Genomic DNA, 12,773 nt, shown 5'->3' with positions numbered 1-12,773 from the left:
CTGCATCAGGGACCAGTGGCCAAAGCAAGGGAGAGATAAAAGGAAGAGGAGAGAGAGACAGAGAGAAAGAGGAAATAACAAGAACTGAACAAGGCCCACCACCGAAACATTCCCCACTTGTACTTGCCAGTTTACCCTTTTGTCACCAACAGATCTCATCTCCCCCCCACTGCAACCACTTTCCTTCCAAAACCTCTGGGGCTGGCTGGGATGGAAAGGTCATCTACAGGCTGCTGTCTTCCCACACCTCATCACAGATCTCCCTCAGCAGGAAAGAACCCCTTTACTTGGAAAACACTGAATGTACGTGCATAGACTGGGCACAAAAACCCCCTTTTCCCAGAGATAACATCCACCTTCCTCTTCCCTAGAATAAGACTTCTAGCAGCCCAGCCCTCACAAAGTCATTACAGGGAGATCCTCCTCCTTCATGACAAATATATTGCCAAAGCACAGTCTCATCTTCCCAAGCCAGATTCAAAACAGAGCCTGTTTTAGGCCCTGTCCCTCTTGACTTCAGTCTGTTGCACAATCTGGAGCAATGGAGTTCCCCTCTGGTGAGACAGGAAGAAGGACAAACCCACTCCACCAAAACGATGCAACTTCTTGCAGCCCTCAGGTCTGCAACAAGCTGTTGTGGGTGGCACACTGGGGAACTGAAAAGGGAACAGTGCAATTCAGGCAAGGTTTCTGCCCTGCAGAGTCATTGCACAATGAATCTGTTCAGACACCACGGAGGAGGGGATGTGACATTTTCCAAGCATTCAGGTTGAGAGTCATATCAGTGTGCTGGCTGCCTGAGGGACCAGTCTCCACCCAGTCTCACTACTGAAGAGACAAACCATATGCACCGGGATACTGCCTACCTTGGGCATCAATTCTCTTGTCCACATACACTTTGTATGTGAAGGCATGGCGCAGGGCGATGGCTGCAAAGAACATCTCCACACAGATGATGAAGTCTTGATACCCAGCAGCTACTGTGCCTTCACCCACAGACACATTAGCAGAGTGGATTTTGGGGATGGCACCACACTTTTCCAAGATGGCCAACAGCATCCCTAAACAAAACAACAAGCTCATGTAAATGTGCAGAAAACACGATAGCATGGTAACTGTCAAGAACAGCTGTTTGTGCTGTATGTCCTACATGCAACCCCACAACACGGGAGCTACAAACAGAGCGGGCTACATACACCCACCTACAGTCACTTGTGCAACAGAGAAAAGAGGAACAAAATGACATAAATATGCTTAAGCAAAGAATGTTCAAACACCGACCCTCTTCTATTCTCAACTGATGCATAAACTGTGGAACTAACTGTTGCACGACTAATTCAAGTCCAAAACGGTAAAAGCAGTCAGGTATTTCTGCAAGCGCTCCTGTGATCTCTCTGTTGTCCCAAAACAGGTTCTTTCACATGCTGTGCAATAGGCCAATCCACACACAGTCTAGGTATTTGATTTATTTACAGTCCTGTGCAGAAAGGGGTGCTGGGGGGCAAATCCACAAAGCCAGCACAACCACTACCAAAACTCACTTGTTTATACATTTTAGCAAACACAGCCATTAATGTTCCTCGGCTACAAGTTTCCTAGTTCTCTTATTAATTAGTATTTTATCTCCTATTGGTTAACAATTGTCTCACTTCTCATACTAATTAGTCTTCTTGCTCAGTCTCTTCTTTCAAGTCAGTGGGTTTTTTGGGTCTGTGGTCATGATCTCCCCCTGCCAGAATTACCTTTTACCCAGTCAGAGCTGATTCAACACAGTTGATGAGCTGTCTTTTTAGTTTCTTCCTTATCTTGGGGGTTCTGCCTAATGACCTTGTGGCTCAAAAATTCTACATTCTTTGTGTCCCCTCTCAGTGGTACATCCTTCTTCCCAAGCTTTATTAACCTTCCTCTAGGTCTGAGATCTGAAACGTGTCGAGCCCAAAACCTTAACAAGGTAATTCTACAGACAAGTAATTTGTCTTTCTAACACCTGGACAACACTTAGAGCTCGTTAGCTGCTCTCTGTTTCATGGATTAAATCTCCTTTCTTGTTGATTAGACTTGAAAGTGCACAAAGATCAAACATCAAAGAACATCCCTAAGAAAATTTTTACATATTCCACGTTTTGCAACATCAGCACTTCCACTGGCTAGAGCAAAAATTCAAGTAACAGAACTTTTCATTAAAGCATATGGTATTTTTGACACACTACCGCAAGGAAGAGGTTCTTCCCTGTACAAAACCATGGTGGCTGAAGAATTCCAAAGAAGACAGAAGTGTGCGACCAAATGGCTCAAGATGATAAACTAAACGCTTATTAGTTTGTCCGTAGACAGGGAGGATGGGCCACACTCCAACAGCCTGAATTCCACCCAAGCTCCTACTCAATTAGTCTTTGAAGTGCAACTCAGTAAACCTAAGTAGGGCACTGAACAGGGAAATGCTTAGAGCCAATTAGTAAGAAGCACTAAGCTTAGGTGGAATTTCAACTTTCCAAATGTGCCTCTGCGTCATGTGTATGAATTCCGAATGTCTCGCTCAGCGGTGGGTCTGTAGCAGCACACACCGCATTCAGCCAGATTGCTGCTTCACATAAATCACAGACATACCATTAAAATTTTATTTATAGAGCACTAAAAAAAGTACTAAAAATTTTGAGATGTGCCGCTTTAATCAATAAAATGGCAGCATGCAGATAAAATGCTGGCAGACTGTGCTTTATGACTGTTCCAGGAATGCAAAGGACTCTTCATCCTATCAGCTGATTTTGCCAGGTAGATATGCGTGTGCACACACACACACAGGGACAGTGAGGATTCAGAAGCATAGAAACAAAAATGAAAATGAGCAAAACAGGTTTTCCAGAGAAGAGCAATGAACGGCTATAAAACAAATAGAATACAAAAATACATTCCGTCTATTCATCAACATCTGCTCTCTCAACTCTAATGTCTGAGGCCCTGCAGAGAGCTCTGTGTGCCTACCAAGGGAAGGGAAAAGCAGCTCACCTTGCCAGAAGGACAGGAAGATGACAGACTTCACCATGAAGAACTTGAGGACTGGACTATAGGGACTGAGCAGCTCACGTGTGGCGAAGTAGAAAAGGAAGAGGGCATACAGTGCCAGGCTGACAGAGATGTTGTAGATGATCGTCACATAGAGGTAGCCACTGGTCACACTGAAAAGAGAAGATACATGAATGCCTGAAGCTTCAGCATGATCTTTTCCTCTTGCCACTGTCACTGGAGAGTTCGAAGAGTCCATTTCCTTCCTGCCTCCCTGTCCCATTCCCTCCCCCAAAACAAGGTAGAAAAACCCTGAAACTAGGGCTCTGAAAGAGGGCTACCCCTGCCCTCTTTTCTCATGTGCATCAGTCCATGTTGTCCCATCTTTTCCCATGGCCCAGCACACGCACAGACAATATGCAAAGCCAGGAAGAGAAGGGGCAGCAAGTCTTGCATGCCAGACAAATAAACTTACTCAAAGTCACCATCCTGGTACTTGCCAAAGGCCTGAAGGATGACTGTGCTGATCGCCATGAGAGGCTTCACCACACAGAACTGCAGGGTAGCCTACAGGAATGAGAGAGGAATAATGATAAGACAGGAGGTCCAAGTCCCCAAACCAGCATCACGATGTAGTGTCCACTAGGACAACTCAGCAAGGCAACACGGTCCAGCCCCAACAAGGAGTCTGACCCTGCCACTTCCTAATCAATTGTGCTTGAGGACTGCAACACCCAAAAAGAGATAGAGGAGATTCAGAAGCAGTATGTGGCCTATCTACTTGTCCAGAATGGGAAGAAAAACCTCTCTGTAGGGTTGCTTCTAGAGGCTGCTCAGGTCCTGTCTTCCAGAGCTGCTTTTCACAGGCTGTGCTGCAGCACATTTATACATGGCAACTGTATGAAAAACAAAAAATCCTACACTGTGCTATAGTATGGACACAGCAAGTTTAACAGAGGCATACTGGGAAAGGAAAGCAAACTCCAATCCACAGTTGTCATAAAGTTAGGCAAGAAGGTCCTCTGGATCGGAGGGGAACTTAGTTCTCCATGGAGGAACTTTTGACAGCTGCTATGGTATTAAGGTGTTTTGTATACACGGAGATGTGTGTTGGCAGACAGAAGTGAAGAGCTGTTCTGCTGTCATCCACGTGACCTTTACCGAATCTTCCCAAAGATTTCACGGCACTTGGGATCAACTCTATCCATTCTGCCAGTACAAACCACTGCTCCTATTGCGACAAGTGCTCTCTCAAAGCCACCCCATTCTTCAGCTTTCTGGAGATGTTGAATTTTGAAGTCCTAAGAGAGTGAAGGCTTACGACCCTAAAAATGTTTCCCTGAAAAGATACGACCCGTGTCTCCCTGAAGGAGGCTGGAAGAGCCTTGGCAGGTGCTGACCTGTGCACATGTGGGGAGGGCTATGTAAAGAAAGAAGGCAAAACCAAACAGTAATAATTGCTTTGGATACGATGCAATTTGTTAGTGGTCATAAGACTTCAAGGAGATTAAAAACCCCAGCACATGCCAGTTAGTGAGTCACTGTAAATATGTGAACTGGAAAAGGTCAAGCTAATTGGTAAACAACTCCATCCTCTGAGCTTCCCCTTCTTCCGATCTGGGATGTTTTAACCATTTCCCTGCAATCCAAACCACCACGTACTATTTTTAGTTGCTTCCCTAGAAGATGCTACAGCATATGGGAAGCACATGGATGGTGTGTGACCCATGTGTGAGGGTCATCAGACACAGGCCCAGTAAAGAATCTTAATCAAGACATCTTTAAGGAAACAAGCTGTTTGGATTTTACGCTGCAGCCACCACACTGCTGGAGGGCCACAGGAAACACAGACAGACTCACTGACCCAAAACAGGCACCTGCCTGAGAAAAGCTTGTAGCGGGTGTGAAGATGGAAAGAAAGAATGATTATAGTACAGATTCCTTCAGGATGAAAGGGGCTGGAAAGAGCAGAAAATGGGTAGGTGTGATGGGAGGCAACAGAAGTGCTGGAGATGCTGAGATCAGGGCTAAAAAGGACAAGGTGTTTCTTTCAGCACATTCCCCTCCCTGACCATCATGATGGTGGATACTGCCCAGATCAGTACTGACATGTGCTCTGTTGCTCTTTTGCACCAGCCTTCCCAAAGAATTTGCCTTGAGGGGTCTTCCTTGGCAATCCTGGAAGTCTAGAAGTTAGAGAAAGTGAGTCTTGGCGTCAACAATTTCTCACCAAGGCAATATTTAAGCTCAAGCCAAAAAGGACAGAAGTATTTAAATATCCATTTGCAAGACATCTCCCTCACAGCCTCCACAGCAGTCTTACTAGTTGGCAAAGGGCAGGCCTGACTAGAATTGCTGCTAGATAGCAGCAAGGGAAAAGCAAACTATCCACCTTAGCCAGAGTTACCAAATGAGCTAGGATTTGTGGAGGCCGGCAGAAAAAACACACCTCCTCCTCCCCAAAGAGTGCTTCTAGTCCTCATTGTGGTGAACACACTTTCCAAACACAGCCAGGCACAACCTGTGTGGTGGCAACCATCAAAGGCTGTGAGACATGAGAAACAAGAGGTCTAAGGGAAATTATTTCTACAGCAGTCATTCACCTTTCATGGGTGTTACATCTGCTTGTTTAAAAGGTAAAAGTTAACATTAGGAGCACAAAGAATAGGTAATGCAGTGTATCCACCACAGGGTGTCCAAATGAAACCCAAGAGAAACAGGTGAAGCAGCATATTGGGTACAGAGTAGAAAATAAAGTATCAGGGAAAAAAACCAGGAAAGCTGTAAGGACAAAATATGGGTCGGGGACAAACAAACAGACAAGCAAAAGATGTCATCCTTTGGAAACGGTCACTTGTGCTGCACTGGATATTACTGAGGCGTCATTTTAACTTTGATATTTCTGCATATTGCTAAAACACAGAAGACAGGTCATGAAGTACAGGAAAAGCCAGGGCAAAGATCTAGACTCACTGACTGGAATTACAATGACCTGAGCCCCTTCAAAGAACCAGACCTGCTTCACGCTGTCTCCAGAGAAACCTTGTGTGTTCATTTCAGCAAGGGAGCAAAGACTTGAAATTCACCTGCTGTTTGATGACAGCCAGAGGTGACTGACCTGGGATGAGCAGACAAGGGCTGTATCGAGGTTTAGATCTCCCTCGCTCCCGCCCTCCCACTCGACATACCCAGTTCAGCACAGACAGACACATGATGAGCAATACTTGGTTCCTCCTACAAAGCAATGTGTCATGCTTAACCTCCACCCCCTCCTCAACTCCAAGCCACAACAGCAGCTCTGGGAATTCAGGAGGCTGTTACACAACTGGGGTGTCTGCGACACAGCACAGACATCTTAAAGTTGGGACCTCTGTCATTCATAAAGGGAAAAGTTTCTTCACAGGGTTAACATCAGTTCTAGGAGATAACTTGCGTCCTTTGCTAAGGCTTTCCTGATGCAGGGTTGAGGAGGAAACGTTAAAATCATTCAAAACAAACCAACCTTGAAACACCTCCTCAACGGTCTGCAGGCCTCTCAAAATGCTATTACAACCCCCCTCAAAGGAGTGCTCATCTCAGAAGTTCAGCAGCAAAAGGCACCATTGCCACCCACATACACTTCATTCATTTCTGCAGGATGGCACAGTCCCTCCAGCCCATACCTGTTTGCAGAACCTCAGGAATCCGATCGAATAGGTCTTTCCCCACAGGCAGCAAGTTCCATACACACAGCTGGACCTGAAACAGCCAACACAAGATGAGAGGGTTCACAAGCAAGATTTGGGCTGGAGTGCAAGATTCCTACCCTCTTTATCTATCTCTCTGTAGCAAAGTTGCAGGACTGATGCTTTCTCCAACCATAACTAAAGTTACAGCCATACTCTTTCAGAGGAATGTCTAAAACAACATCCAGACTATACACTCCAATTATATTTTTCCTTTAATTGAGCAGCATGGGGAGAAGCATAGATCCTAAAGGAAGCACAATCAACTAAAGACAGAGAGATTTAAAGGAGGAGAAGGGAATAAGAAAATAAGCAAATGCGTAGGCAGGTGTCCAGAAAAGCTGTGTATCAGTCCAGCTTGCCTAAGAGGATGTGATCACCCTGATCTGTCTCAGAGCAGGGTACTGGTAAATCATCACCATCCACACTGCCCAGTCCCAGCAGACATTTGCCACATGACACAGTTTTTCAGGGCAGGGATAAGAGGAAAAGTAGATGGGCTCAGAAGGAGGATAGCGTCATGCTGTAAGCACAATAAATACTCACTCAATTGGTTTCCCTCTGATCTCAGACATGATGGAGCTCTCCCCTCCCAAGTACTCATAGCAGAGGCTGAGAAAGTTGTATATTACAAAGGCTGCAAAGACATCAATCAGAGTAAAATGACAACCAACTTCAAAACAAGTGCAAGGACCAAGAGTACAGGCAACAGACCAAACATTAGCAGGGACTGCTTATGCAGTACCTTTCCCTTCAAAGCACTCCAGATTATTTTCACTGCATTTATCGTTCTACCTCAGCACTCACAAGACTATCTGAACTGGAGCTTGGCCATGGTCCCAGGCCAGTTCCATGACTCATGCCAAAAGGGTCACAGAATCATTTAAAACTGTGGTCAGTCTCTGTTTTATTTGGCATCTGTAAGATGCCATTCTTTACAGGGTTCCTGTGCATTATTCTAGGACATTACACTGGTACTAAATAATCCGGGAAAGATACATCTGATCCATTAACCATATGTTATCTCCTGCATTTAACCTTCTAGCTGATGAACACAGTTTCTCTCTGCCAGGTAATCAGACTATAGACATGAGGTGGAGAAACAGAGGTTTTAGTGAAACACTGTTTTCATGTCTGGTGGAGATTTTTGAAAAACAGATTCTGTGCTTCATTTCCTCGGAAAGATGAAATTTCTTGTCTACTGAATAAACTTCTCCTTGGGCCGCTTCACCTTCCCCAGCAACATGGTACAGACAGCAAACAGCCTTCTTGAACTGACCACTAATAGTTTGTCCCATTTCAGTTCTCCATTAACTACAGATGTATTTCCTTTTTACTGGATCCAAACCTGCTTTAATGCACGGAGTAAGCCTGCATGTGCCCTGTCTGCCACTCTCTGGACTTGTTATAATCGCTGTTGGACCCTCAAAGTTGTGAGATTTTTTAGGGTAAGGACTGTACTGCTGAGTTTGTTGCGTACAGCCCTGGGGCAAAAGGACAGACCAAATAAGCCTTCTTTCAACATTATTTTCTATGGTCATCTGTACCTGGACACTCCCTGGAAGGACAACACCCAAATCCTACTTTTTGCCCCAAACAATTTGGGATAGAAACAGAAGTCTCAAGGAACTTTGAAATAAGAACAGAAGCCTAATAACATACAGCACGGAGACGCTGGTTTCCTCAGGCAGTTGGTTATTAGACCTGAGGTCAGTTTTTCCACATGGATGAACTGAAGTCAGACATCAACTCTAATTCTTCTACAAGCATCCAAACTATGCCCTGGCAAAGAGGTACTCAACACTTCCCAAAATTCGCATAGTCTCAAAACACTGTATTTATGGCTTGTAGATGTGTCTAGCTGGCAAGAATGCTATGGCACCTAAAAGCCAATGGTATACTTGCTTCTATGTATGTAATTGGTATACTGTTACTCTACCTGTAATCCTTACGAAGTCCACACAGTAACGACTTTGCCAAAGCCTTAATTAGGAGAGAAAAGTCCAACCATGGAAAACTCATTTAAATAACTGTGGTAACCCCTTTTGCCTTCAATTTTTCTGCAACTTAGTTGACACTCCCAGCACCCAGAGGAAGAAAAGCTGAGCTTTTCCTATTGTCCTCCAGTGACCCCTGCCCTCTGATGTGGTCATTACAATACCAGGCCATTCCACAAGCGCTAAGGAAGAGATGACATCAGAGGAATAAGACTAAACAAAACAGAAGGAATAAAAGGGAGGGAGAAGTATCTGCCTCCCTCCCCAAAAGAAGTAGGTGCTAGGGATCAAAGCTCATCACACTAGCAAAAGAACAGTTCTCCCATTTCTGATCCAAATGTATTAGAGGATACTCATGATATCAATGTAACAGAAGAAAAGAAAAATCTACTTGTGTCAGTGTTACTGACACTCAGGTTTTTACAGAAATAGAGTCACATGAAAGAGCAACACCAAAACGCTATGAAATGCAGTCTACAAATGGTTCTAGACTGCTTTCAAAATTTATTAGTAGGGTCTTCTCCCCCCATTCCCTAAAAGAGCTCCTCCCCACTTCACAACCTAAAACCTTCTCAGTAAAAGAAAGGATAAGGTGGATGTCAAGGGAGGGAAGTGAACAAAAAGGCTCTTTCGAACTAATCCCCAGAAAAAGTGAGGGAGAAACCTGCTTTCCAAAGGTGCTTTCACCTCCACCTGTAGTTTTTTCACACAGGCCAATGTGCCAAGGTGAACTCTGGCACACGGGCTGCCTCCTGAGCAGAAGCTCAAATGTTTGCAAATTCCCTGAGTGAGAGAGGAAGGGGGACACTGGCTGTTGCTAGGAGAGGAGTTTCGCAGAGCAGCAGGCTTCCTGCTAGACCTACACATGTGCAGGGCAGGGAAAATATAAAACCAGGCCCAAACAAAGATGCCTTCTGCATCACGTGTGCACGTTTGCCATCTGCTGCAGCATCTCAGAGCATTGTTGTGGATGTGAGGAGGGCCTGCTGGTCCCTTCAGCTGATTAACTTGTTCACATGGCCAGGGGCACCTCTCTGCAATGCAGATCTTACCAAAATAACTGCACCAATGAGTTATGATTTAATGAGGGGATGGTGATAAATTGTCCTCAAAAATACACTGCTAGAGTGCAGTCTCTCCTGACGGGTGGATAGAGGTTTCTTTCAGGATAAGATCAGGAGGGAAGTTAAGATAGCATTTACTGGGGAGTAACCACTTCCCTCACATACAGCATTAGTGGTATTATGTTATCTGCAGCAGATAACAAAAACGAAGCCATTGATAATTCATCCTGAACATGGTATCCTCTCTCCTGCAGGACTCTGAAGCACTACACCTGACCAGCCTCAGCATGTGGCAGCTCTGCTACCCTGTGCAAGCACACAAGTGGCCACAGGATGGGACCAGAAGAATACATTGCTAACACACTGCACCACCAAAACACAACAAAGCACGTGTTTGGCTGCTGATTAAGTGCTGTTAGAAGAGCCAGCAGCTAAGCAATACCTCGCTTTCTAACACTCAGATACAATCAGATTCTTTGGCTTTATACCTTCCTGAAGCAAAGGACCCAAGAAAACCATAAACTTTGTCTTTACAGAACACTGTAAAGGGAAGGCCCAACACATCCTGTCATGCTCAGAGGCCAGTGAGGAAGCGGGTAATGTTGGACCAGGCTTTGATTCTATGATTTTCAGTCAGTAGGCAAGCCATGGTCGTCCAGTTAGGCACACCACAAAACTTCGCTTCAGTAGGTGACAGTGATGCTTTCTCCATGTTCTCAACCAGAAACAAAGTTCCCTCAGGGCAGAGACTTCCCACCTCTGTCTGACCCCTCCTTACCTTCATAGCAGTCCCGCACTGTGCCAAAGTAAACATAGTACTGGTCATTGGTGAAGAACAGGAGACTGAGCCATGAGTCAAAGGCATAAATGGGCACAATGAAGAGGATCCGAACGATGTAGCGCTGTTCGTTTGGGCAGCTATAGCAGCGAAGATGCATGTAGATCTGAGAGGACGGAGAGGGGAGACCAGGATCAGCGGAATATGGAGTAGAGAGGAGAAAGTAGAACTGGAGAGTCAATTGGGCCAGGAAAAACAAACTCAGTAAATCACCTCTTGATTGCCTCCAGCAGCCTCAAGGTGATGAACATAAAAGAAAAAATAAATCACTGTTATCTTTTGACATTGATATAGCAACCCTTAGTTTGCAGAGAGGGGGAAGGAGAAGGAAGAGGAAATGGAGGCATTTCTAATCTAGTTTCTTATAGGAAATTAATTTACTGTTACATCACCTTGCCCACATTCTTTTGTTCATATCTTTTTTCCAGTTATCAGTCCTACATTCCTGCTATCCTCTTTTAAGTATCTAAGATTCACGCCACTGCAGTGCTTTTCTCTGAAGAGGGAACTTGCATGCACTTAAGCACATGCTCCTTGTGAACACACTCACCCTCTTGGCAGTTTTGGATGCTTTCAAGACTTTCACCTGAAACAACCTAAGAGAGCCCTTCAGAGCGCAGCCAAAAGCTGATAAGCCACAGCCTATATACTCAAAAAGTGTCATTCTGCACATTGGTGACAGCACAGCCACAAAGTGACAGCCATCAAGGGAGCACTGAGCTCATGCAACGTGCTCAAAGGAACCGCAGAGCCACAGAGTTTGTTTTGTCCGACTGTTTGCACACATGCCAATCCCCCTAAGTCACTGGCTGGGGGAGCGCAGTGTCCCCACCCTACCCGCTCCCACCCCTCACAGTTTGTTAGCCATCATTAAATCCCACACCTAAGATGCTTTTTCACAGAATACCCACCTCCTGAAAAAGGCACTGACCACAAGCACACCCTGAAGATGAGCACAGCTCCTGCAATGGCCTAATAACACGGCCAGAGCTTCAGCGCAAGTTGTGGGTACGCTCTGTTGACCACGGAGTCAGCAGAGGCAAAGCCTCTGTACGGCAATTCTCATCGAGCTGCTGCCCCAACTGCTGGAATTAGTAACAGCTAGTTTATTACATACGTGCCTCATGACTGACTGATTCTGCTGCCTGAAGAGGCACAAGTGTTTATTCGAAGCTTCACCCTGCATTTGGGGATGTTGTGAGGATTCTGCAGGGTCTAACAAAACGTACACTGATGATCTCCCCTTTCCCTCATAAGGGAGAAGGGCTTGTCTCTCCCCAGCAGTCTGTTGCTTATCCCTCTGTGCCTCTTGGCCAGATCTGGTTAAAATTGACTGAAGGGCTCAAAAATACTTCCTTTTCCTCTCCTAACCCATGAGGAGCTCACAAAAACCTCATTTCCTGAGGAGAACAGGTTGAAAATAAACTAACAAACCTTAGGGATATTTTTGCCCTTCGACAATCCCCGTGACACATCTCACCCAGCACAGGGACAGCTGACACCAGAGTTCAGATGACTCCAAGCTTTGCCCTTGGGATGTCAAAAGAGCCGTGTGCCTACGAGAGCACAGGAGCTGCTGTCGTGTGAGAGGACAACAGCGCGTTTCCATCAACAGTGTCTCTCTGGCACTGACATCCATCAATTTCTTTGGAGAAGGACATTAATGCCTAACTGTGCAATGCTATACTGTGGAGGAAAATTTCTTCCTACCCTCAGTAGGCAATCAGTTTGACAGGAGGATCCATGGCACTTGTAATTGTTACCCAAGCTGGTGAAACCGCAGGTGTTACTCTTATTCATCTGTGACTAATCCATTTTTTAACTTCACTAGCCCCTGTACTCCATCAGTAGGCTGTAGTTTTCTAGATTCTAGTCATCACTCTGGAATCTACGATCCAACAGGTACAAAACACAGGTTGATAAATAACAGGGCTTGTGTTTCCCCACTGTGTTTTTCAGTTCACATGACAACTGCATGAAAGGGAGGTATGGGACAGGATGCAGGGTTTGACTTGTTCTGGCTCCCAGGACACCTGCCCCAGAAAGCACAGAGGGGAGAAAAATTAAAATAAAACATTTCCTGCTACTCCTTTCCGCAGTGGAGCTCAGCCTTTGGAATCCACTGGCACAGGAGATCAAAGGAGGA

The 12,773-nt window shown here is 45.4% G+C and overlaps 1 protein-coding gene across 4 annotated transcripts in view; it reads right to left on the bottom strand.

Moving 5' to 3' along the window:
• TMEM184B (transmembrane protein 184B) overlaps positions 1-12,773 on the bottom strand; it is a 30,863-nt gene that overhangs the window by 4,360 nt on the left and 13,730 nt on the right. For 2 of the 4 annotated variants that reach the window (XM_050323560.1, XM_050323562.1), the window contains exons 3-9: positions 10,841-10,861; positions 10,568-10,733; positions 7,275-7,365; positions 6,666-6,741; positions 3,479-3,570; positions 3,007-3,176; positions 867-1,061 (exon numbers count right to left, since the gene is read on the bottom strand). In XM_050323560.1, the coding sequence (XP_050179517.1) occupies positions 867-1,061; positions 3,007-3,176; positions 3,479-3,570; positions 6,666-6,741; positions 7,275-7,365; positions 10,568-10,733; positions 10,841-10,861 (811 nt within the window). The remainder of the gene's footprint in view (positions 1-866; positions 1,062-3,006; positions 3,177-3,478; positions 3,571-6,665; positions 6,742-7,274; positions 7,366-10,567; positions 10,734-10,840; positions 10,862-12,773) is intronic. The other 2 variants (XM_050323561.1, XM_050323563.1) reach the window with 1 other exon arrangement.

The sequence above is a fragment of the Myiozetetes cayanensis genome, unplaced genomic scaffold (assembly GCF_022539395.1).
Source record: "Myiozetetes cayanensis isolate MyiCay16 unplaced genomic scaffold, myiCay2020 scf3, whole genome shotgun sequence".
Classification (NCBI taxonomy): Eukaryota; Metazoa; Chordata; class Aves; order Passeriformes; family Tyrannidae; genus Myiozetetes; species Myiozetetes cayanensis.
The sequence above is the reverse complement of the archived record's forward strand: the minus strand, read 5'-3'. Positions and strand labels throughout refer to the sequence as shown.